The 25,413-nt window shown below is 38.4% G+C and overlaps 1 protein-coding gene across 4 annotated transcripts in view; it reads right to left on the bottom strand.

Moving 5' to 3' along the window:
- Positions 1-378: 378 nt before the first annotated feature.
- The window catches only part of LOC136872613 (uncharacterized), a 138,376-nt gene continuing 113,341 nt past the window's right edge, over positions 379-25,413 (bottom strand). For all 4 annotated transcript variants that reach the window (XM_067146416.2, XM_067146422.2, XM_067146431.2 and 1 more), the window contains 2 exons: positions 23,710-23,859; positions 379-1,962 (listed from right to left, as the gene is read on the bottom strand). In XM_067146416.2, coding sequence (XP_067002517.2) covers positions 1,880-1,962; positions 23,710-23,859 — 233 coding nt within the window. In that variant the 3' untranslated portion in view covers positions 379-1,879. The remainder of the gene's footprint in view (positions 1,963-23,709; positions 23,860-25,413) is intronic.

Genomic DNA, 25,413 nt, shown 5'->3' with positions numbered 1-25,413 from the left:
ACAATAACCTACAGAAAATGACAGGTGCCACATGGGCAGTATAGTTTATGCTATTCTCCAAACAAACATGCATACAACCACACCAGGATGGTGTGTAAAGTGAAACAATAAAAATAAAAAAGGAGATAAGAGGGTAGCTGTATGTTCAAAAAATTGACAGATCAGAAAAAGGCTCAACTATGGAGGGTTAGACATGTAAAAAAATGATGAGAAAAGTCAAATAACAGATTCAAAGGGAGAAGGTCAAGGAGGAGACTGAGGAAGGAATAACTGAAGAAGATTAAGGAGGATATGTGGAGGTGGACAGAATGTTTTGAGAAAAAAAAAAAAAGAAAAAGAAAAAAAAGCTGTCTGACACAGAAATAAAAGTGACCAACAAATAGTTATAACAATATTTTTATTCTTCCAAATAGAAGTTACATCACTGTACAATATTAACAAATTATTTTCTCCTATCAGTCTTTTATTCATTTAAAAAAAAATCACAAAGTAATCAATCCTATAGAATCAATAATTTAAGCTATTCTTTAATTCCCAGCAGGAATATAAATCCTTTTTCTACCTTCCCTCACCTCACATTTCTTGGCAAAATACAATTCCAAATTATTGCCCAAAAAGCATTTCCTTTATGTAAATGTTACAATTAAAAGAATTTGTGTTATGAATTATAATGCACATGGAGCATTTCTTTTCGCAAATAAATCTATAGGCAAACAATTACAAGAATCGCATAGCATTGAAACAATTACCAAACTTCATCTTGATAACAGTGGATGCAAAATTGAAGTTTTGCTCAGGGTAGAGCAAAAAATTTAGAATCTGAAACAATCATTCCCTTGTTACAACTTAGTCTAAATTCTCAACATCATCTGGTTTGCCAGATATTTTTACATACAGTACATATTACCATATTGCTAAGAGTCTGAATCCATCATTTACTTCTGCAGCACATCTAACACAATCAATGCAACTACCTGTAACCTATGGTTCTCTGATACAGTTTTTAAAAAAAATTAAAATAAAAAAAACTAATAATATTTCCAAACAAATTTTATAAACTCTGGATTAAAAATTCAGAAAATCATATTAAAGACAATATTACAATTGACAAATACTTAAAACATTAAAAAACATCTCATCCAGTACCAAGATATGAATTAACATTATCAAGCTGTGTTACTAAATGACACAGCAACTAGCCCAGCTGAAAACATTGTTATGCAGCAAGAGTAAACATTTTAAGAACAATACACTGTTCTACCTATTGTGTTCATTACATGATACACTACTTTTTTAGTCAATGCACCTGAATCATACGTTTGAACCTTGTTTACAGATATTACAATCTTTAACAAGTAAATTAATATCCTATCACAGAAACTCAACAAGAAACACTAGAAATTAATTTTACATTCCCAGCAACAACAGACTTCAAATCACAATATGAAAGGTCATGACAAATAGACCCTGTCTTCACAATTTTACTTTACACTGGGAAGTTTTATCACTGGTTTCTTTTTAAAAATATAATAAAATATCTGTAGATCTGTATTTAATCTAAAATACAATCTAGTGGCATTGTCTAGCACTGTTAAAAATAATTTACTTGTAAACAAGGTTCAAAAGTGTGATTCAGGTGCACTTACTAAAAAAGTAGGGTATAATACATAGTACAAAATAGGAATAAACGACTGGCATAAAATGCAGACTTTTGTAGTCACTATCATACAAGCTATCTAATTGCTATAGGACATACAGCATTATACTGAAGAAAATAGATAAAATAATAAATATAGATGAGTACATAACTTAATGGAACTAAAGCTAACAGAGCAAAATGAAGAGAGGAACTTTTTTAACTTTCTCACAAATGAAAGCATTATGCTTCTTCAACAGCAGGATATGGAACAGCCATCACATTCATGTCCACATCTTGAACCAATGGTAAAACCAAATTGATATCTGAAATAAGAAAACAACAGTGAAGACAAGTACTTGTGAAGAAAAGTGATGCAGGATGCAACATTCGGTATGGAAATCTATAAAACAATGAGAGCACAAGGAACTTTATTTGGAAGAAGAAAGTACAAAAGAAGTTTAGAGGTGATGAATAAGTTATTGCCCCATACCAACATTTGGCAGAGACCCGGACACTGATGAAAAGGTTACTGTGAAATACAGATATATACAGAAATTTAGCAGCATTGAAAAACTCAACATCTTTCCGAACAATATGACTGGAAAATTTTTAACAAGTACAAGAGAAAAGACAAGAAAGGGCAGAATATGAAATGCAGAACTCAGGAAATCTGAGAAGAAAAGCTTTCCCACAGAATGGAGAGTGAAATGGTTTTGATATATTGAGAGGATGGAAGAAAGAAGGGTGATTGATCCTAGGACTGAAGGAATACGATCAAAAAGTCATCTGACCATGAAAAACAACATATTAAGGGACCTGGATTGCAACACAACAATTGTTGAAATTGATGAAAATGAGTTAGAACAGTAAGAGCTGTTTAAAGAGATACTCTTATCAGTCAGTTTTACAGTAACCTTGCAACCATTATGGACATTGATAGTCATGAACCCCATCAAATGTATTATGGACTGCGACAAATGGGGAGAATTTTCCTTCAAGATACCAGTCGGACTTGACCAACCAAAACACTGCTATGTTGTTGCATTATCTAACTCACTCCACATAGTAACTATCACTTGCACTAGACCAAAATATTGCAATGTAATTTTTTATCTATTTGGCATAATTTTTGCAGCTCATTTCAGGCCTGAACGCTATTACAGTACAACCTAAACCTTGTGAATAAAACTATTTTTATATTTACAGCAGTAATTATATTAACCCTTACTAATGACGAGTCAGGCAGTACCCGACGTGTATGTCAGGCAAAACCCATATGAACTTTTACACATCTCTGACATCAAACATTGTCTATGTGAATGTTGACTTTGTATGCAGAACAATCTATCAGGTATACCCAGGACTACATTTCAATATAGCCGACAAGTTGCTTGATGCTTAAGGCACAGTCTTCCTTGGTTTTTTAAACTTCTGTTACATTTTTGTGGTATTCATGCCAGTATGAAATGTGCTTCCTTAACTGAGAGAAAACCGAACAAGCAAGGGTTACTCTCAAATTTATTTTCTGTCTCGTCAGGGCGACTGCTTCAACATCAAGTACCGGTACAGTAAATGATGATGCAGTTTTAACATAGTTTATGGTGTATACAGGGAGGCTTCAGCAAGTGAAAACTATGATGAAAGTGAAGTGGGAGCAAGAAGATACCCCCATACCTGCCAACTTTTAGAAATAAAAAATAGGAACATTTAATTCTTGGATATAATCAAGTATATTGCACCACGGTCTCCGTAAAAAAGGACAAGATAAAAGGCATACTTATCTAAGGTTACAATGTGAACTGACCATTAAACTTAAAATCTTAAAAACATAAAAATGGTTACAAGAAAATGTACCTAATCGTTTTCATTTATGACAGTGTACAGACAGTAACGTTTAGACAGATAAGCCAAGAACTGACAACTTACCAAATGGTGGAAAATGTACACATGTAGGCGACAGGCTGCTGTGTTTACTTGTTTAGTGTTGAACTGGCAGCTAACTTTGGTAAAATTCCATACCTATTCACACAAGTTTTATAAGACGGTGATGAAGTAGAAAGCATGCAAAACTTGCATGGAATTCCTCTTAGAGAAGAGATGTGTTCATTGCCATGTCCAGGGACCCGCCAGCCCACCCACAGAAGTATACTTACTTTTATAACCTAAAGGAGAGTAGTGCATGCAACGTTCCATTGCTGGAATGGCTACTCGCATTGCTATTGGCTGACAAAATATGTTGTGATGTCATTCCATACCTGCCAACTTTTGAAAAGGGCTATCAGTAAAACTCACGCGCGACAAAAAATCTTACGATTTTTTACATACCCCGGGCTTGACGAAAATAATACTTCTGGGCAACTTATTATTATTATTATTATTATTATTATTATTATTATTATTATTATTATTACAACTTCCCCCATGCGGAGGCTGCCACAAGGACAAAGTATGTCGACTACACAGTATTTTGTCTTCTAAGTTACTGTTGACTTTGCTAGTGTGCCAGGTAGAAGATTCCCCAAAAGGCTCAGGAATAGATTTGCAATACGGTTCGTCAGATTTTATATAGATGATTGCGGAGTATGGTCACTGAACCTCGTATTGCGGCGATAGCGATGTCGTGGAGTCGTGTCCGGCTGAGACCGAGAGAATCCCATAGCTGTACAAGAAATTTAGGGATTGTGCCTCGAGCTCCGATCATGAGTCCATGGACGGAAATATTGTCTAGGTGATATTTATCTTTATAGTAGTTTACAGTTGGCTGGTAAATTGACTTCTTTTCGGCGTCCACCTCTTCGGCCTGGCCAACGTGCGACTCGAAGCATATTGTGGGATCTAAGATTAGTCCTTGCTTGCTAGCTGGTTGAAAGGCTATCATGTCAATACGTCTGTTACTCCCGTCGGTAGCTAGGCCAGAGACCTCTTCGTGCACCGTGAAACCGTGATCCCTCAGCGAGGTCGCAATCATGTGTCGTATTGTATGATGGCGGGAATTTCTCAATACCTCCCCGTGAGGGCAGGCTCCCAGGACATGGGCAAGGGTTTCGTGCTCTCTGTGGCAATGCCGACAGAGGGTGTTGTCCTGGGACCTTCCTGGCAGGGAGCGAACGGCGCACACGTTCGCTGTCATCTTGATGGCCTCTCTCCATTCCGCACAGGATAAGCCTTGGTGATCTCTTATCCATTTGTTCGCTGGCGTGTATTCCTGGAAGAGTCCGACGCCCTTTCCTTTGTGCGGCAACTTCGTCCATGACTGAACTTCTCTGTCTCGTAGTGTCTGTCGGACCTTCCTTACGTTGGGAAGATGGCTATTTTTGGACATAACTCGATCATTCATTTCTATGCCTAGATCTTGCAAACAAATTGTACGCTCTTGTTCCAAGTTTCTAGTTGCATTAATGTAGTCGTTATTTGCAAGCGATAATTTATTACAGATGTTAATATGCTGTAGTTTGGCTTCCCAAGTCGCGCGAAACAAACCGAGGCCTTTATACTTCCTTTCGGAGTATACTATGTGATCCGGAACGTCTGCTGGTAGTTGTAATAATTCTTTAGTTCCACTCTTTAATATTTTATCCGCATCTGATCGAATTGCACTTCCGTTGCACTGTGATTTAATTTCACAGTCGTCATTAATGATGATATTCTCCTCCGTTAGCCGACCTTTCTTGATAGAAAGACAGGCTGATTTTGAAGCGCTGATGTGCAGGCCGAGTTCCTTAAATCTTTCTATGGCGATCCTGGCTAGTTCGGCAGCAGATTCAGTGTTTTTCCCAAATATTACCGTATCGTCGGCGAAACACATTATAGTGAGGTTGGGCTCCTCGTTTGCAATCGAGTAACCGTAATTCCTTGCTAAAGAATCTTCAGAAAGTTCTTCCACAATATGGTAGCGATGTTAAATAATGCCGGTGACAAAGGGGAGCCTTGAAGCACACCGCGATTAATTTTGATGGGTTTTGTTCCCTGTTTTCGTGTCTCTATCTGTGTTACGTTTCCCTCTTGTAGAGCAATTATCAGTCTCGTCAGTTTTTCGGGAACTCCGACCGACTCCAGTGTGCTCTGGAGGTGCGCATGTCCGACGTTATCAAAAGCTTTGCGAACGTTGAGAAATATAATGCATGCATCGTTCTTTTCTTGCCTAGTGTGCTGTAAAGCGGCTTCCAAAATTGAGGTGTTTATGTAAGTACCGGGTGTATTGGTGAAACCCCTTTGGTTGTCATGAAACCCAATGTAGTTCCGAAGCTGTTTGTCAAGAACTCTCTCGATGACTCGTCTAATAACTGAGCATATAGTAATTGGACGCCAGTTACTGGGATCGTTTACGTCGCCTCCTTTGTGAACCAGAATTGTACGGGCTTTCTTGAAAGTCGATGGTACTAACCCTGTTGTTAGCATTCTAGTGGCGATGATTGCGATTATCTCTGAAATCGTGCTGTTTTTAATAGCTCGGACGATTACGTGGTCAGGACCGCTTGCGGTGTCTATCTTGATGTTCTGTGTTGCCTGAATAATGTCTTCTTTAGATATGACCGGATTGTATAGGTCGTTAGTCTCCATGATTTCACTCTCAGTGAATTTTTGAGGGTATTCTGGTCTTTTGTGGTCGTTAGGCCTAGAAAATATGTCCGAAAAGAATGTGTGCAATACATCATCTTTCAGGCTGCAAATCGGTTGTTCGTTTGTAAACACATTGCGTATGGCTTTTCGCCGCTGATTGTAATAGTAGAACTGAGTGGATTCATACATGTACTTCCTTCTTCTCTTCTCTCTTCCCCTTTTCGTTGATCTTTCAGGGTTTGAAGAGGTCCTATATGAACGTTGGGTAGAATTTAGTTGGCCATTCTTTCTCAGTTCGTAATATTTCTGGGCGGGGTGTTTCGGCCCGGGAAGAATATGTGGTACTGAAGCTAAGAATTGGACAAAGTCATTAACGGCCTCGTCGAAGTGGTCGTCTGTTAGGTTTTCAGAAAACTTCGATTTCCATTCAATCAGATCGCAGTTGTACTCGTCCATATTCGGAGCTTGAGTAGTAGCGGTATTGGTTGTGGTTTCATTGAACTGACGATTCTCTGGAGAATTTCGTATAATGCTGATTTTACTCTGCTTCTTGACCAGGGTATCTCTGTGCACTGCAGGGTGAGCTCTGCTAACGTGTATGCTTACGCCCCTATCGGATCGATAATATTTCCCACAGTGCGTGCATTGTACACCATGTGATTGTTGTTCGTCGGAAAGATTGTTAGCCATATTGCGAACATGTATATGTGACCGTATAACTACGATTGAAATATTCTTATCTATGCGCTGTTATCCAGGAAAGAATATAAAACGAGCCACGTGATCTTCTAACATCACTGCCTTGTCGACTTGATTTACTGAATGAGGCGGCGGAATACTAGGATATATGACAATCACATAACAGGCGACATGTATAAAAGTTAACCACACTAAACTTTTCAACTATCAATAATCTACACCACACGAAAAAAATAAAGACTATATACACTTCAAGTCCTCTCGGATAGGGGATGTACTGTACTCCACAAGCAAGAAACCGTGAAAAGATGTAAGTTTAAAGTAATAAATGTCTTCCTTTATGATTGTCTCCACATGCTTTAAACAGGATACTTCAATGCAATCATATCTACTTACATCATAGGCCAATGATTTGTAGATGAATATAACAATCAAGAAGAAATCCATGTTAAACAGCAGCAGACGTGGTGAATATTAGTTTGGAGCATATATATCAGGACTTCCTTGATAAATTTAGCACAAATGCAATAACTGAAAAAGGCTTTACACAATAAAACTCGTTTAACGTAACACAGGCAAGAAACAATATAATACACACTGCAAATCACACACTAGTTCGAGTTGAAAGTCATAGTTGTGGCCTTTTTAGTTTCCTGCAAAAAGTCTTGAGAAAATACTTTGTCATAACAGGGAACAGAACTCCTGGTCTTCAATACAGAAATAGACTCCAGAGATTCATTGGACATGGATGATCTGAACTCTGTTCTATTCTTCTTCACAAGGCTGAAATCAGGTTCACATTCTGCATTGCTATGAGGTATGGCGAGAATAGACAGCATTATTCTAGAAAGTCTGTTATACTTAAGAAGTCCATCGGCTCCACGAATTCTTGATATTTGTGCCCAACTGGAACCGCTTGCAGCATCGTGATTTGCAACCAAAGTGTCATCAAACTGAACTCAATTCACCACCTCATCTGTAGTTTCATTCTCTTCCTTGCATAACATAAGAAATCTTTCCAAGAAAAAAATAAGAATGGAAGAAAACTGTGCATCTTAAATTTTGTCTAACCTAGCAACTCGAGCATGCTTTAACACATCATCTTTGAGGGGAAACTTGATGTAGTCACAGGCAGTACAAAAATAGTTTCTCACTGACTAAAAGAAAAGGGATTTATCTGTATCCCGGAGATCATTCACTATGTTGGTAGTCTGAATGCGAATAACTAAACATCACTTAAATCATTGCGTCCACCATGTGCAATATTAATATCACACCCACATACTGTGCAAAAGGCAAATTTTTCTCCCTTTCTTCATTTCAGTATACATGTAAAATCAACAGAATATGATTCTTTAAATGTCTGGAAGTACCGTTTCTTGCCGGATTTATTCATGATAATCTACAATCGGAATATAGAGTATGAAAATGTCCGAGAACAAACTGAAACATTGAAAGGAACCTGGACCACTGAACGTCACAAAAAATTATAACAAACACTCAAGGCAGTCAAACACTTCAATTAAAACATGTCGAAGCACACAAAGTCTTAAACAATTAAATGAACACGACACCAACCTCGCGAACAAGGAATATGCACACGTTACACACACACACACACACACACACACACACAGAACGAATGTAATTACTATTATTATTCTTCTTCATAACTTAATGGGCTTCGCTAACAGCAGTATACCCACTCACTGGAACAATGTAATTATAGTAGTCCAACGAATACAGGAAACTATGAAGCACAAAATTATAACACAAAAACTCAAACACTTCTATCGTGGACTTGCCTTTTAACGAAGACCGAGCATGCTTTGACCCACGCAAACAATCAAATGTATGAAAGTGGAGCGATTATCAAATGTTTTTTTCAAATTTTTGTCCGCAAAGTCATAAAATGACACCGTCCATCCGTAAAACCGTAAAATGCTGCAATTTCCGTAAATTTTACGGATAAACCGTGAAAGTTGGCAGGTATGTCATTTCCATCAATGATCAGAAATGAAATGGTGTATGGCTTTTAGTGCCGGGAGTGTCTGAGGACATGTTTGGCTTGCCAGGTGCAGGTCTTTTGATTTGATGCCCGTAGGCAACCTGCGCCTTGTCACCATCATTATTTCATCCTCCTCACATCACATACACCCAGCCCCCATACCAGCGAAATTAACCAATGATGGTTAAAATTCTTGACCTTGCCAGGAATCGAACCCGGGACCCCTGTGACCATTTAGCCATGGAGCCGGATACCAATGATCAGAAGTACATAGTGTAACCAACCCACGCAGTAAAAAAGAGTACAGCTAACAAAGCCTGTAAATGAAGCAATGTATAATACACGAGAACATATCAATAGAATTACATCAACAATTCAGAGATGCACTGGTGTTTCGAATTCAAGGTACTATCTGCTGAGGACACGGTAGTACAGTAGGCTCTGCTACTATCTGGCATTCTTAATCAATTAAGCATTTAACAACTAACAAGAAAAAGGTATTTCATCTTCACACCAGTAATCCACATAGAATGTGTTACTGTAGTACGGCAAGAAAAAAGTTCATTTTGGTCTAAGGCCCACTACCCTAACGAATCCAGACCAAAGGTCTTGTCCACACCCTACCCTAACCTACCCAGACCAATGGTCTTGTCCAGCCACTATCCTAACCGGTGCAGACCAATGGTGTTTCCACAGGAAACTAGAGGCCTAAGGCCACTTTGCAGCTCTAACCTGGAGTCTTACACCCCCAGAACCCATTTGCTTATCCCCATATACTGGTCTTGTCCAGGCCCTACCCTAACCAATCCAGACCTGTAGTCTAGTTCCCAAGTAGAGAGGATGGCAGCCTTCTGCAGCACGAGATCACGTCGTCGGCGAGAAATAAACATTGGACATTGCGTAGATATTGGTGATGCAAGTGGTAACCATGGTACTAATGTTCCGTGAACACGACTGAGTTGAAATCTAACTTTGCGCTATTCAAAAATGTACTGCCACACTGCTGCTCATAACACTTTCCACTCAGTCTTGATTTGAGCACCAATAGTTTACTGAAATTTTCGTCAGAGATGACTGGAATTGTGTCCTCGTCTTTACCAGGCAATGTCTGAATCTGGGAACATCTTTCTTAACAACGGTACAGCATGATCCGAACAAGACAATGCAAGGTTATGTTCGACAATGAACGCCGTGAACAAACATTCTGCTTGAGTGACTGCATCAGCTTCCTTCCCGCCTACAAAAAAAATTGTTGTTCCTCTTGAGACAGCTAGTGTGATACTGTGAGCTATATCAGTCTTCCCTCCATGCGAGATATTTATATCACACCCACATACGGAACAAAATGCATAATAGTTTCCTTTATTAGCCTGTAAAATGAATGGAAAATACAATTTTATAGGTATCTGTGAACACTTAGAGATAACGTTTATGTCATGTTTTGCGGTCATAATGTGAAGAGAAAATACCAGAAACTGTCACCGACACAACTCTCTGAAATACATTCAAGTCAAAATTATGAACTAAGAATGAAAAATGCACTGAAATTTGCAAAACTACCACAAACAAAACAGATCAATACGTCTCCTACATTATTAACATATGATTTTGACAGGGGGAAAAGCACAGAACCACAAAAGCGCACAAACCACATAAGAACTCACTCTTTCATCCCGATTACCAGAGTCGCTAGTGCGCACTAGCTTCTCTGGCTTGTAGGACGATTGCCGCCCGGAATTCCCAGTTGAACAGCACACACCGCTGCTGTAGTGAGCAGGAAAGATGATACACGAAGGAGACTAATGATACACTCACTAAATAGAGCAACAAATAAATACGCTTGAAAATGAGGTTGCTAAAATTACACAAGCATAAGAGAATTTATCCTAGGGAAGAGTACTGACTGTACTGGAGATTCCTCATCTTTCTGACCAGAACTTGAAAGTTGAGAGAATTCAAAGGACCTTTCAAGCTCGAGACTTAAAAAAACATGATAAATTATTTCAGCATAAAATATTTGTAACATACTCTGGAGTTAGCACCAGAAAATATTCCTATGGCAACATGTGTAAAGAAAATGGAAAAAAGGTATTTGATAATTTAAAAATACTATAATTTGGCTTATTACACTGCAAAGAATAAGCCATTTCAGACTTTGAAGGCCTGTTGGAGTAAAATGCAAAATAGGGAGTTGAAATGCAAGCAAAAATCCTCCTTAATTCTAAACTGTAATTATTAGAAACCATGTAAATAATGCTAAATTTATGTACTAAATCAACTGTAATGATTCTGAAGTAATTATAGCCATGTAAAACTTGTCATAAGAATAGATATTGAAATACAGTAAAAATTTAAGACTTTCTGCAGGCAACAAGGAAAAAGAACATGTTAAGCAAGATAATGTACTACTAAATACATGAATAAAAACTACCCAACAGGGATACGGAAACACTAGATACGATTTTTTCTACACGAGGGCATTTTACGTCGTCTTTCCGCAGATACAAAGAAAATTATACCTACCATTTCTAAAGATGAAGGGAAAGTATTAAAAGGCATGAAAAACAACAGACAACACATATGAAAACAGTTTCACAGGTTCCAATAGAAACATGTATTACTGCAGATCACACTCTTTCTAAAACAAATGTTAGTAGAAGCCTTTTGTTTCGGGACCAGTTGTTTATTAACCCTTTGCCATTTCCCGTTTGAAAGGCGGATGCCCGGCAGTAATTACCATGTTTTCTGACAGAATCCTTTAAATCCCAATAGGCACAGCAGCACAAATAACAGCCTTTCAAAGAAAATAACTAGAAGTCAAACTCAAAGATATAAATGTAATTCCTTTTGGATTTCCTTCCTAAGTGATTAGTGCATATAAATGTGTACTTATCCTAATTTTTAATATTCACATTTCGCTCTTGATGGTATTCCAAAAAGCACTCCGTCCTGCACAGTGGTAGATCACACTGCTTACATTTGAATGGATGAAAACCATAACGTTATAAGTGACATTTAAAAAAAAATGAGTTAATTGCAGGATGTAACTCCGGGAGAATGTATCTTTTCACCAGCAAAGAGATACAAGTGATAGCAGTAATATTCTGCGCTCTAGTGATGGGTAATATAACTACAAATAGCATGCTTTATATGAGTGTTAAAATGTTTAAATGCCTTTTTCTCTGAATGACCAAAATGCTACTTATACCGTTATGGTTTTCATCCATTCATTTGAAAGGTGTTTGTTTGCCTCTCCCAGAAGCTGCCCTATTTTTAATTTGTAAACATAAAGAGAATGAAAATTTAGGGGATGGACGGCCAATGGGTACTACTTTTCCTGCCCGTATGTTTGTGGAATGTGAAGTTCCCGATCAGCTGTTGAACCAAGTTACGAGAGCTCAGCTGTCTGTTTCCATGAGTCAAAAAAATACAATACAAGAACCAGTTGTTCATGGTATACATCTCGTTTGAAAGACGATATCTCGACCTTTCATCTGAAATATGTATCGAGTTGGTTTGTTATTCCCCTCATTCATTTTCGTCCTGCTGCTTTCGGTCCCGCTGCCGCTTCAGTGCGTGTGACGCGCTGCGCTCAGCCGTGGTTTGACTGACAGTAACGTGCTTGAAATGTTGTGTAATTCAGATGAAAGGTTAGTCGGAAATAGTAGTGGCAGTATGAGTATCAGTGATAATGAAATAGATGATGTGGCTCTGGCGGATGCAGCAGTAAATGATGAGAGTGACGATGAGGAGGAACCAGTACTTGGAAATTTTGTGTAGGAGACTACAGGTAATCATACAGATCAAACGGGAGTTTTCAACAGTGAATTCGGATTCCTAAATTCTCTAGTAATATTCAGACAAGTCACAGGGACAAACATTGAGCAGATATCTTATCGGGTTCAGCTGATGGAAGGTTTGTTTACAAAATATGCTCGCTCGGGCAGGGAACGAAATATTCAAGGCCGGCGCGCATCAGATACAGTTCCAACGTTGCAGGAAAGACATTTTATCAGGAAATTAGCACCCAAGAGTGAGAAATCTACAGCTCAGAGACTGTATCGTGTATTCAAAACACGGCGAAAACAAGACGTCTGTGTACTGCTGCCAGGAGTGTGACTTGGGTCTCTGTCTCGACGAGTGCTTCTAACTCTATCACATGAAACTAAATTACTAAGGAAATGTGAAACAATTATGTAATTATCTGCATGTACATAGTTCTTTCGTAAGGAATTCCAAATTTCGTGAATATCAGGCTAGTCTTAAACTTGTAGTAATGCTTTGAGTGAATCAATGTATTTCATTCGTGCGTAGTTGAAATCTCATCCGGCCACGGGGTAGGAAGCTCTTTAAATTGCTGCGACGCTGAGGGGTTAATAATCTACCTTTAATTCCATAGTATGGCGAACATCTTTTCCCTCGGTACCCTGTCATGTTTTCTCTAGATCTACGAAACAAACAACTGTCTATTCCTCTCGTAGCATTTTTCAATTACCTGGCGCATACTGAAAATCTGATCCTGACAGCCTCTCTGTGGTCTGAAACCACACTGGTTTTCATCCAACTTCCTTTCAACGACTGATCGCACCCTCCCTTCCAAGATTCCAGTGAATACTTTGCCTGGTATACTAATCAATGAGATACCTTGATAGTTGTTGCAATCATACCTTGATAGTTGTTGCTATCCTTCCTCTTCCCTTGCTTAAAGATAGCTGCAATTACTGCTTTTGCCCAATCTGAAGGTACCTTACCAACACTCCATACTAATTTTACTACTGTACTCTCTGAAGCCATTTCATCCCTGCTTTCCCACTATACTTCACCATTTCAGGTCTAATTTCATCTATTCCTGCTGCCTTATGACAAGGAGTTTATTTACCATCCTTTCCACTTCCTGAAGCATAATTTCACCATCATTTTCCTCCTCCCCATGAGCTTGGTTGTTCCCAACACCACCAGGATGATTTCCTCTTACATTGAGAACACGTTCAAAATATTCCCTCCACCTCTCCAGTGATTCCCTGGGATCTATTATGAGTTCACCTGAATTACTCAAAACACTGCTCATTTCCTTTTTCCCTCCCTTCCTAAGTTTCTTTATTACCGTCCAGAAAGGTTTCCCTGCTGCTTGACCTAGCCTTTGCAGATTACCAAAATCTTCCCACGACTCCTTTTTGGATTCAACAAATATTTGTTTCTTTCATCTACGTACAAAACCCTGTCTGCCTCGGCCCTTGTTTGGAGCCATTTCTGATAAGCCTTCTTTTTACGTTTACAAGCTGCTCTCACTTCATCATTCCACCAAGATGTTTTTTAGATAGGTAAACTTATTTATATATGTTTAAGCTTTAAGTTGTTAATCCTTTAACGAGTCAGACTCATATATACAACAGAACTGTACAATGGTGTTCACGATAACATACCTGCCAACTTTACAAAACCAAAAATCAGGAGATTTTGATATGAAAATCAGGAAAAATCAGGAGATACAATTGATCAAAACTGCTTATTCTACATGTCTTGCACAATACAGTACTACAATATATATATATAAAATACTTATTGTCTCAAAGCCCGATTGTAGCTATACGAGGCTACAGGGCTAAAAATTACACATCTATATTCCCTCACAGAAAGTATGTGAATGAGATGATCGGTCCCTGATAAGCCTGCTGAAAATAGTATGAACGCATGTGTGAATGAGTTATGCACTTAGGTGCCATTAGGCTACTTAGCAAATGCATAGATTAATATATTGCACCAAGTGCCCGTGCGATTATGCAAAGCGCAATACTATTTGGATCAATTAACCAGCTGATGAACCCGTGCTTCGCTACGGAATTCTCAGAAAGACTGTCCTTATAGTTTTCCCAACTAACGTCTAAATAGGTCATTACAATGACGCCAGTATGAATGTTGCGATAAAAAGCAATGTTGTCATATGAAATATTCGATAAAATGAAAACAGCACATTTTCTCACTTTTAGCAAAATGTACTATGGTGTTGATCTAACAGTTCAAAAGTTTCAGAGCTAGAATGACCAGGCTGCAGACAGCCGCGAATACTCCTGTGTAATTATTCCGTTTAAGTTTGCACACTGCTCATTCCAATCACTGCCTCAGAGTTAGGATTGAATAGCTGGAATACTACGCTGATCCAGTGTGTTACCTACCTGTAGTATCAGAAAATTTATGAACCAGAGGAATGGCATGCTAAAGAAGAGATATCTAACTCCCCACTCCCCATCTACTTCCCGCCAATATTCAGGCAGGCTGTTATACTCAACATGCAGCAGTAATCCTATCTATCGGAGATAAATGGCAGCAGAATACACAAAGCACATGACAACAAACAATGGTCAATGTAATGTTATTGCTGATCAATTTTATGAGCTTTCTATATTGGAGGCCTTCACACTTAGTTTTCTTCCAAATCTGTGATTTAGAGCATCTAATGTCAAGTGAGTCCTCTTCTCTTGCATGACAACCTCTTGTGTTATTTAAGCAATTGTTCCTTCATGACTTTTTTCTCATTCTTATAATTATCTTCACAACTTAATCACCATCACCACCAATATTATTGTAGTCGGTACGGTAAAACTTAATAACACATAAATAATCGGAAATTGTATTCTCTGGAACTTTTGTTATGTAGTATTTTCAATATGACCAGTAAGATAGGTAATTAAAAATTAAATTTTTGGCACCTTCCCCTAAACTACCATTTTGAACAGAGTGAATAAAATTATTTATAGCGTAGACTGTAGTTCCTTATTCCGCGACTTTACATAAAATTCTGTTAACCCATTTTCACGTATCCCGGCGCTGATATGGACTTAGCAAAAAAATCCGAATCCATGAATATCTCTATCATAGGCGGTAAGGTAAAAATGTATAAGACGTAAATGATAGGAAATTTTATAATATATAACTTTAGTTATGTAGTATTTATCGATAGGGCCAATAATAACAAATATTTTAGAATTAAATTTTAGGCCTTCCCCTAAACTACCATTTCACTCAGCGCGAATAAAATTATTTATGGCCTAGATTGTAGCGACTTATTCCCCGACGTTATATACCGATTTTCATTAAATTCTCTTCAGCCATTTTCTTGTGATGAGCGTGCGTACGCACGTACGTACAAACAGACATTACGGAAAATTAAAACGCGCATACCCCCTTGTTACTATGGATGGTCGCGACCGGTACGCAAATAACATTCTTTTTAAATTCTGAACAATGTACAGACAAAACTCTTGTTTTATTTATATTGAGATAAATAAAAATTAGTCTGAATTGTCTCCAAATGGCTCGTAAAATCTCTAGAAAAGTCACTAGTAGTTATAGTATTTATCACTGAAATTCTGTCACCAAATTACTAAGTAACACTCAATATCTAGCAACGAGTCTCTAGAATCTACCAAAGAGAATGGAATCGACTAGACTGATGTGAACGAACACCAACATAGAACGCGAGAACGAGAGATTGACAATCGATACACGCGTCGCGATATAAAGGTTTCAATAAACATCGTACATTCGTGAACATTTCTCGCATTCATTAAACGTCTATGTTTCGTTTGAAAGCGGCCAATGAGTGAAGGACTTCCAGCCACTGGCGTAAAGAAGCTGAAACGACGGGATTTGAAAATAAATGTTTGAAGTTCACCAAAAAATAAGCTAAAATCGGGAGAAATAATAGAATAATCGGGAGGCGGGAAAAACTGTCGAAAATCGGGAGTCTCCCACCTAAATCGGGAAAGTTGGCAGGCATGCGATAATGTTCACTTTGCTATTCACAATTTACAAGTTTCTTAGACAGGGTTCCCACTAGAAACCAAAAACTGTTTTCGCTGTATTTTCCCTGGGATATTTCCATTTTCCCTGCATTAAATTTAATGCGACATCTATATATATATAAAATAAGAGTTTAGTCTGTACATTGCTCAGAATTTGAAAAGAATGGTATTTCTGTACCAGTCATGTTCTTAGTAACAAGCAAATGCACTTTTTACTTTTCCATAATTTGTCTGTCTGTCTGTATGAATGAACACGCATCACGAGAAAACGGCAGAGGAGAATTTAATGAAAATCAGTATGTGAAGTCGGGGGATGAGCCGCTACAATCTAGGCTATAAATCATTCTACTCACGCTGAGTGTAATGGTAGTTTAGGGGAAGGCCTAAAATGTAATTCTCAAATATTTATATTATTAGTGGTCCTATCGATAAATACTACATAACTAAAGTTATATAGAATTAAATTTCCGATCATTTATGTCATACATTGTTACTGTACTGGTTTTCATAACACGGATATTCATGAATTTGTATTTTTGTTGCTAAGTCTATATCAACGACGAGCCACGAGAAAATGGGTTAACAGAATTTAATGAAAGTCTGTATATAGAGTGGGGGAATTAAAAACTACACATTAAATTATAAACAATTTTATTTGCCCTGTATGGAATTGTAGTTTTTTTTTTCCTAGTTTTCTTTACGTCGCACCGACACAGATACGTCTTATGGCGACGATGGGACAGGAAATGGTTAGGAGTGGGAAGGAAGCGGCCGTGGCCTTAAGTAATGTACAGCCCCAACATTTGCCTGGTGTGAAAATGGGAAACCACGGAAAACCATTTTCAGGGCTGCCGACAGTGGGGTTCGAACCTACTATCTCCCGAATACTGGATACTGGCCGCACTTAAGCGACTGCAGCTATCGAGCTCGGTATATTGTAGTTTAGGGGAAGGCGCCTAAAATTTAATTTTTAAATACCTATGTTATTGGTCCTATCGAAAAGTACTACATAACAAAAGTTATAGAGAATACAATTTCCGACCATTAACGTTTTATTCAATTTTACTGTACCGACAATGACATGAGTGGTATTTTAGAGTCGTAAGAAAACTAAATGTGAAGGCCTACAATATTGAAAGCGCATATAACATTGATCAACAATAACATTACATTGACCATTGTTTGTTGTGATGTTCGTCTGTTATGCTGCCGCTCAACTCTGATAGATTGGATTACTGCTGCGTACCGAGTATAATAGCCTGACAATACTGGCGGAAAATAGCTGGGGAGTTAGAAAACTTTCTTCTTTAGCGTGTCATTCCTCTGGTTCATACATTTTCTGATATAGTTCTGCTGGTACATAACTCACTGGTTCATCATAGTAGTCCAGCTATTCGATCCCTACTCTGACGTGCTGTTTTGAATGAGCAGTGTGCACTCTTAAGGCAAAGGCTTATTTAGTAGTAGTAGTAGTAGTAGTAGTAGTAGTAGTAGTAGTAGTAGTAGTAGTAGTATGACCTGGTCTAGAATTACAATTTAGGCATATTCCAAATTATAGAACCACAATTCACTAAATAACTCAAAATTCAAGCCTGAAAAGAGACCTTTCTTAAAAAGAGCTTCTTCCTCTTCACTTTTATTAAATTCTACATTCATTTTATTCAAAATTAGTAGTGAAGAGGGGGTTTCTCCTCTGGCTTGGAGGAAAAATCTGCCTCCAAGTCGGATAGATTTTTCCACCGCCAGTGTAGTGAATTGAGATTTTCCGACTCATCGCGTACTCGTAGGAAACAGATTAGTAAAAGGGCATAGTTCTTGCCCTGGGACTCTTCACTATTCGAACAACCCCGAAAAAAGACAGACTGTTCATGGATCACGGCTGTCTGCAGCCTGGTCATTCCAGCTCTGGAACTCTGGACTGTTCCTAACCTACAATTCTGTATACAATGTAGAATTCCGTAGCGAAGCACAGGTATATCAGCTAATGGTAAATAAGAGTGATACTAAAACATGTTTATCATACTCTGGAATCATCATCTCCAAACATATTTTGCACGAACACTGTAAGAACTTTAAACAAATGCACCGTAATTCAAACAAGCTGGAACATATAAAGTTCCAATATGAAGTGTGTTATCAGTAATCCCATTGCACACAGCCACTAATAGAAATGCTACAACCAATGAAAATGAACCACATTGCTCACAGCAAGCCTACAGTCAATCTCTTCAAACTAATGCCCGTGTTCATCAACGACCTTAGACTTGAAATTGGCGTGAGTGAGCTTGCCAGTTTCTAATCAAGCTCCTAAAAAAAACTTACGGGTTAGTGTTCAGAAACTCTGGAATAAGTTTCCAGTTTCTTTAGCAAATGCATTGTTCGAATATGTATGCTGGTCAACTAGTGTGGATTGACACAAACACCACCGAGACAATCCATTCTTTGTCGAATGATTTTCCATGATAATTTCGCTTTTCCATAATAATTTCCCCTTAACACTCTTGCAAAATCCATAATAATTATGGGCAATGCATAAGAGTCTTGCCTGCTGTAAGACATAATGCAGTTCTGTTGTGGTGTCTGTCGGGTTCTTGCGAGTCAGGATTCACAAGTAACGGTCATCAGCTCCTGTTGCCTCGGTTGTCTCCTCGGTCTCAGAACAGTCCAGAAGAGTGTGCTGTTACTATCACCTATTGACACAACATGACGAGAGAGCAGTTGAGTCCTATGCAGTATACAAACATGCCTCAACAAGTCATTAACGCTTTTGACCACACGCGCATTATGTCTTACAGCAGGCAACTGGTAGGGCTGTGTCTATGAAGACAATCAGAAATAGTCTCCATAGGGACGACCTCCACTCAGGAGTTCCTTGGCAAACACCTGCACGTACATCCCAACACCGTGACGCCAGGTACAGATGGGCAAGGGAGCACTTTGACTGGACTCTGGAACAATGGTGGCAGGACCTCTTCACAGGTGAGAGTTGAATGTGACTGATGCTGGATAACCGTTCGGAGAGTGAGATAATGCCAGGCGAGTCCTGCACGCCATCCATCATTTTTTGGAACGACATTATCTATGGATGTCTGACGCCACTCATCGTCGTAGAGGGCAATATGCTTGGTACACAATACCGGAATGGAATCCTCGGGTCCATTGTGCAACCATACCGACAACATTTTGCAACCAGATCTGTTCTACAAGATGACCACATGCACTTGCACCGCTCCAGTCTTGTGAACGTCTTCCTCAGAGAGGCCCACATCCACTAACAATTCGGGAAAAAAAGCGCAATGACTTACCGAAAGTAAGGTTTCCCGGCATTCGTTCCGCTCACATGCATCTAAATGCTATGGTGACATCACCCACAATGGTCAGTGGAAGCACTGCATGGAGGGTAGTTTGTTGGGGGTAACACAGGAAGGAGCAGTGTGCAGTTACATGACTCGTACACATTAATTTTACGTATGTTAGTACAGTAAAATACCAGTATAACAAAATTTTGGGGACCTCAGAATTTAATTTGATATAGTGAAATTTTGTTATACTGAATAAGTCAATTCTTAAGAACTCTCCCATTACTAAACCTGTTGAAGAATCTATGTTATCTCAACATGAATTTACACATTAAAAACCCTAATACTGTATTTATTAAATGAGAGGAAAATTAGGATACATATATACACACACACGTGAAGTCATGATATGAAGTACAGGGTCTTTCAAGAAGTTTTTAGCATCTCAAATTTTACCCTGTACCGGTACATTATGTCCTCGACTTTATATTTTGAAAAAATCTGATTTTCTTCTGAACACTCCCAGACACAAATGAATATCCAAGGTAGTTAGCAACCGCTGCACTTGAATTTAACACAGATTCTGGCACATCACTTTGTGACAGAAGAAATCCTGAAGACTACATGCCATGTTTGTTGCCTGCAGAAGAGTTTAACACTGTTTAACACTTTGAGGCACATCTTCCTCTTCCTCCTCATCACACGGATTCCTATCACTTATAATATCTTTTATTTTAGAAATCGGTATGTTGGAATACATATCTTCTATGTTACTTATATGTCTTACTTTCCTCTATCCTTGGTTCTGTTGCAAAATTCAATTAAGCTGTTGGGTACTACTGCTGAAGTAAACTTAAAATGTTTCTGTTAAAAAAATCTGTATAAACTTTGCCGTCATATAGGTGACTATTTCTAAAATTTACTTTTGAACTTATGGATGTGTTTATTTTATGAATAGTGTAGTTTTATTGTTCTTTTATGACATTTATGATATACAGTAAAACCTCCTTATGACGTTTCTACAGGGAACCAAAAAAAAAAAGAACGTGTTAAGCAAGAAAACATACTACAGTACTGAATATATCAATAAAAACTATTCAACAGGGATACAGAAACACTAAATATGACCTTTTCCGACATGAGGGCATTTTACATTGTATATCCGGAGGTACAGTGTAAACTGTATCTACCATATCTAAAGATGAGGGGAAAGTATTAATAAAATATGTGAAAAACACGAGAGAACAAATATGAGAACCTTTTCTGCTGCGGGTCATAAAATAACGAGTGCAATGAAAGTTGTGAAAAACACCGAACTACAAATATGAAAACATGTGCACGGGGGCCAATAAAAATATCGAAGTACAGTATTGCGCCAAAATATACAGTTACTGGAAATTATGTTAGTATTATTGTCATTGCCTTACTTATCGAGATGATAGTGTTAATGTTCAAAATGTACTCCACTGCACTGTAGGTAGTGTTCATAACAATCACGCAGATTTTCCAACATATTCTGGAACATAGGTTGCTGCAGAGTCCCAAAGAATGAGATGATCTTCTGACGTAATGCAAGCACAATTTTGGTTGGATCTGGACAATTGAAACTTTGCTCCTTTAATATTCCCCACACATAAGCATCACGTGGTGCGAGATCGGGGGAATGTGTTGGGTAGGGGAACTCAGACCAGCGGGAAATTACTTGTCCGGGAAAGGTTTCTTGCAGCATAGCCACAGTCTGTCGAGTGGTGTGGCAGGTCACCCCGTCTTGTTGGAACCACTGTCTATTCATCTGCATGTTCCTGGCACGACAAAACCTTCTTAGATCCTGAATAAATGGCCTGATCACCATGTTCCTATAGCATTCCTGGTTAACAGTAAGAGGTGCACCATCATTCTCTATGAAATACGGACCTAGCACACCATATCGTCACACGCACACTATGTAGCAGTTTCTGGACTATGGTGTCTGGCCTCTCAAAACCAAGAAAGAGAGTTGTTTGGCGATTGATACAACCATCCAAGTGAATGTGACTTTCGTCGGAGAACCACATGTTGAACAAGAAATCTGGGTCCTCGTACACCATGGCCAAAAATCGTGCACAATATTCCACCCTGACTTCTATTATGCTCTGTCAATCGCCCAACCTGTATTCGGTACAGAAATCCAACTATGTCTTTAAACAATCGTCGAAGTGACGTAGGGCTGATGTTCAATTTCAGAGCTGTTCACTGAAGACTTTGCTTTGGAGACTGCAATAGCTGATTGAGGACACGTCCATGATTTTCATTTGTGGACACAGTTACTGGCCTACCAGACCTTCCCTTGCGTTGACACAATACACTACCCGTACAATGAAATTTTTTAACAATAGATAGCATAACTGCGTTGCTAGGTGCTGGCTTTTGAAGTGTTCACGATATTGTTCCGCCACTAACTTTAAACTCGGCCCACCTTGATAACAGTTTCCGTGCGAGTGAAAATAATACTCCACTATAAACACTTTTTCCTCTGTCGCGAGACCCATCGTCGCTTCCAACCACATAACACAACGTTCTTTACACAACTAACAATTCATCATGGTGATGTAACAACACGCAGATGCTCAGGCGTGCGCACGCGCACTGCGCGAAAATGAGTACTGTATATTTTGGCGCATACTGTATTATTGCAGATCACACTTTTTTTTAAACAAATGTTAGTAGAAGCCTTTTATTTCGGAGCAGGGGGTTATTAAATATTATTCTCTTATCATACTCTGACAGTGAATTGGAGGTTACACTCAACCATGTCCGACTGGCAGGAATTATTGGCCGCCATTTTGAATTGAACAAAACTTTGACAAGTGATCTAGTCAAAACTCGAAGGTGCGAATTCAACATTTGCAACCTCTGCGTGCTTAAAGATGCGGACGCCAAGTCCACTTTCTGCAGATTTTAATTTTGTCTTCATTAGTAAGGAATTTCATGTCATACACCTTCGCTATTTCTCCTTTCTTCACTTCGAAAAGAATTTTGCTATTCTGAACATTTCGTTAAACTGGCGTTCGTTATAACGGCATTTTAGTATATTCTGAGGATAAAATCATGTCATGCCCTGATACAGGCAATACTTAAGGAGTGGATATGCAACATAGAAGGAATGAGATGATGCAGCAGAAGTGGTTTTCTAGGACAGTACTTCCTGAGTGACTCCTTAGTAGAGTCCTAAGGACTTTGTTCTCTTGGCGCTTGCCTTCCTTGCAGTCGACAAAGAGATTAAACAACATTTAGAGGATGGTTGCCCAGTTGTACTTCATCTTAAAACCACCACCAGCACCACCACCGTTAGACATGCATGCTAGAAATAAACACTCACCAAGAAATATAAGAGCAATATGTAAATACTGCCAAAGAAAGCACAAGATGGTAGCAGGGAATACTGCTCAAGGACTTTATTTGTTGCAACATAAAAATATTAATTGATGCCTGTGATTGACATGTTAAAGAATTTTCTCTGGAGACTGCTAGGCAGCTATTGTACAACGCGTCAAGTCTGAAGATATGTCCAAACTATAACTGTTATATACAAACAATTTTGCAAACTTTCTCTTTATGATTTATCGTACAAATTTTATCGAAACTGGGTCATCAGTTTCTGAGACAAGTAAAACATACATAGACAACGGTATGGACACAGCATTTGTTAATATGATAGCTTACCCAAATCAATTGTCCCATCTTTTTCAGGTTCAGGGACAGAAATATGTTCTAACTCTGCAGGCTGCTTATTAGTGTCCCAGAACACCATAATCCTTTTAAAGTCATCCAATACAGGAAGTTCCCTTACAGGCAAGACGTCTTCGTAGGAATCTACGGGGAGAGGAAAAAAGCCAACATAATGAACATTTCCAATTCCTCCATCACCAAGCAGATTTTCAGTCCCTCTGTAAAATTTCACCTCTCTTATGACAGATATATCACTTATTGCTACAGCTATCATTAACAGGTTACTGAAATTTAAGAAGAGTTTAAAATACACAATAATAACTAAACTTATGTCTTAATGTGTGGCAACAGATGAGGCAGCACTCTCCTATTAATAGTCAATATAATGTTACCGATGATTAGTTTTATGGTTAAGGACATTGTAGGTCGTCAATACCAGTATTATTGTGGTGACTGTAGTATTTTGTTTACTGTAAACACAGCGTCTAGGAGAGGAAGAGTAAGCTCTCCCCGAGTTACCGTGGACTGCCACACAGATGGCACTGGCAACTAGAGATGGGCAAAGTGACACTGCTGACTGCTTCGAAACAGTCAATATGACACAGCGTATTGTTTCGAGGCAGCGCGTCGACACACTGTGCACTTCCATCTTGGACTGAAAGAGAAGCAGTGTTACACAAAGTAGCTTGACAGTGTTTCACGATTGACAGTGTTTCACGATGGCGTGGAGAAACATGAATAAGGTCAAAAGGAAGAAGGCTCCTCTCATAGCTGAAAAGTTCTATTCCCATAAACAAAAAACAATTGTGGAGAAAAAAATAACAGTATAATAGTACCCGTATATAGTAATAAACTGCATTTGCTTCTTTACTAAATTCTTACAATGATGCTAAATGGGATCGGTTTTACAATCAAAAGCACACAAACAGTAACTAATTTAATATTATACAATTATTAATGAAATTTAAGAAGAGTTTAAAATACACAATAATAACTAAACTTATGTCTTAATGGTCCATTTTTTTCAACACTATATTATGGAATGCTTTGGTCTTGGCTGGTCATCATCAGCCTTAATACAAAACTGTACAAGCACATCTGATGACTAAAACAAATGTATAAACATACATGACGTTAAAAGGTGTTGAAAACATCTGGGATGAACTATGTGCACAACACGTAAAATATGAAAATAAAATCAGGCTCAGATCCTTGGATGCATTGCATTATGTTAAAATGTTCCATTAGTGCTTCTTGTTAAAATATGAAAATGCTTAAAAGTTCCTCTGTTGGAAATTGTCATTGGTTGAATCAAGGACAGCACATGAAGATATTACTAAATAGCTGGTACATTCTTTGATTGCAGTCGTCTTCAACATCAGGCTGATACAGTGAAAAAGGCACTGTCAGGGTTTCTGGTGTCGCTAATGAATTTTGCGAACACAATAAAGTTCAACTGACTGTATAGGTTGCAAGTGTTGAATTGGCACGTTTTTACTATGTGCAAAATGTAATGTCTCTTGCAAAAATAATTACTTGACTAATTAGAAGCACAGTTTATCGTACAAAGTTTATACTGTTTACACACGTAATTCAAAGTTTTGTTCAATGCACAACTTCAAATGACAAATGTTTGGATTCTATTTGAATAAAGGTTCAAATGACAATCATGTTATGAATTGTAAAATATAGTTCACT

This window comes from Anabrus simplex, chromosome 1 (genome assembly GCF_040414725.1).
Source record: "Anabrus simplex isolate iqAnaSimp1 chromosome 1, ASM4041472v1, whole genome shotgun sequence".
Lineage (NCBI taxonomy): Eukaryota > Metazoa > Arthropoda > Insecta > Orthoptera > Tettigoniidae > Anabrus > Anabrus simplex.
Note: the sequence above shows the minus strand (reverse complement) of the source record. Positions and strands in the feature narration are given on the sequence as shown.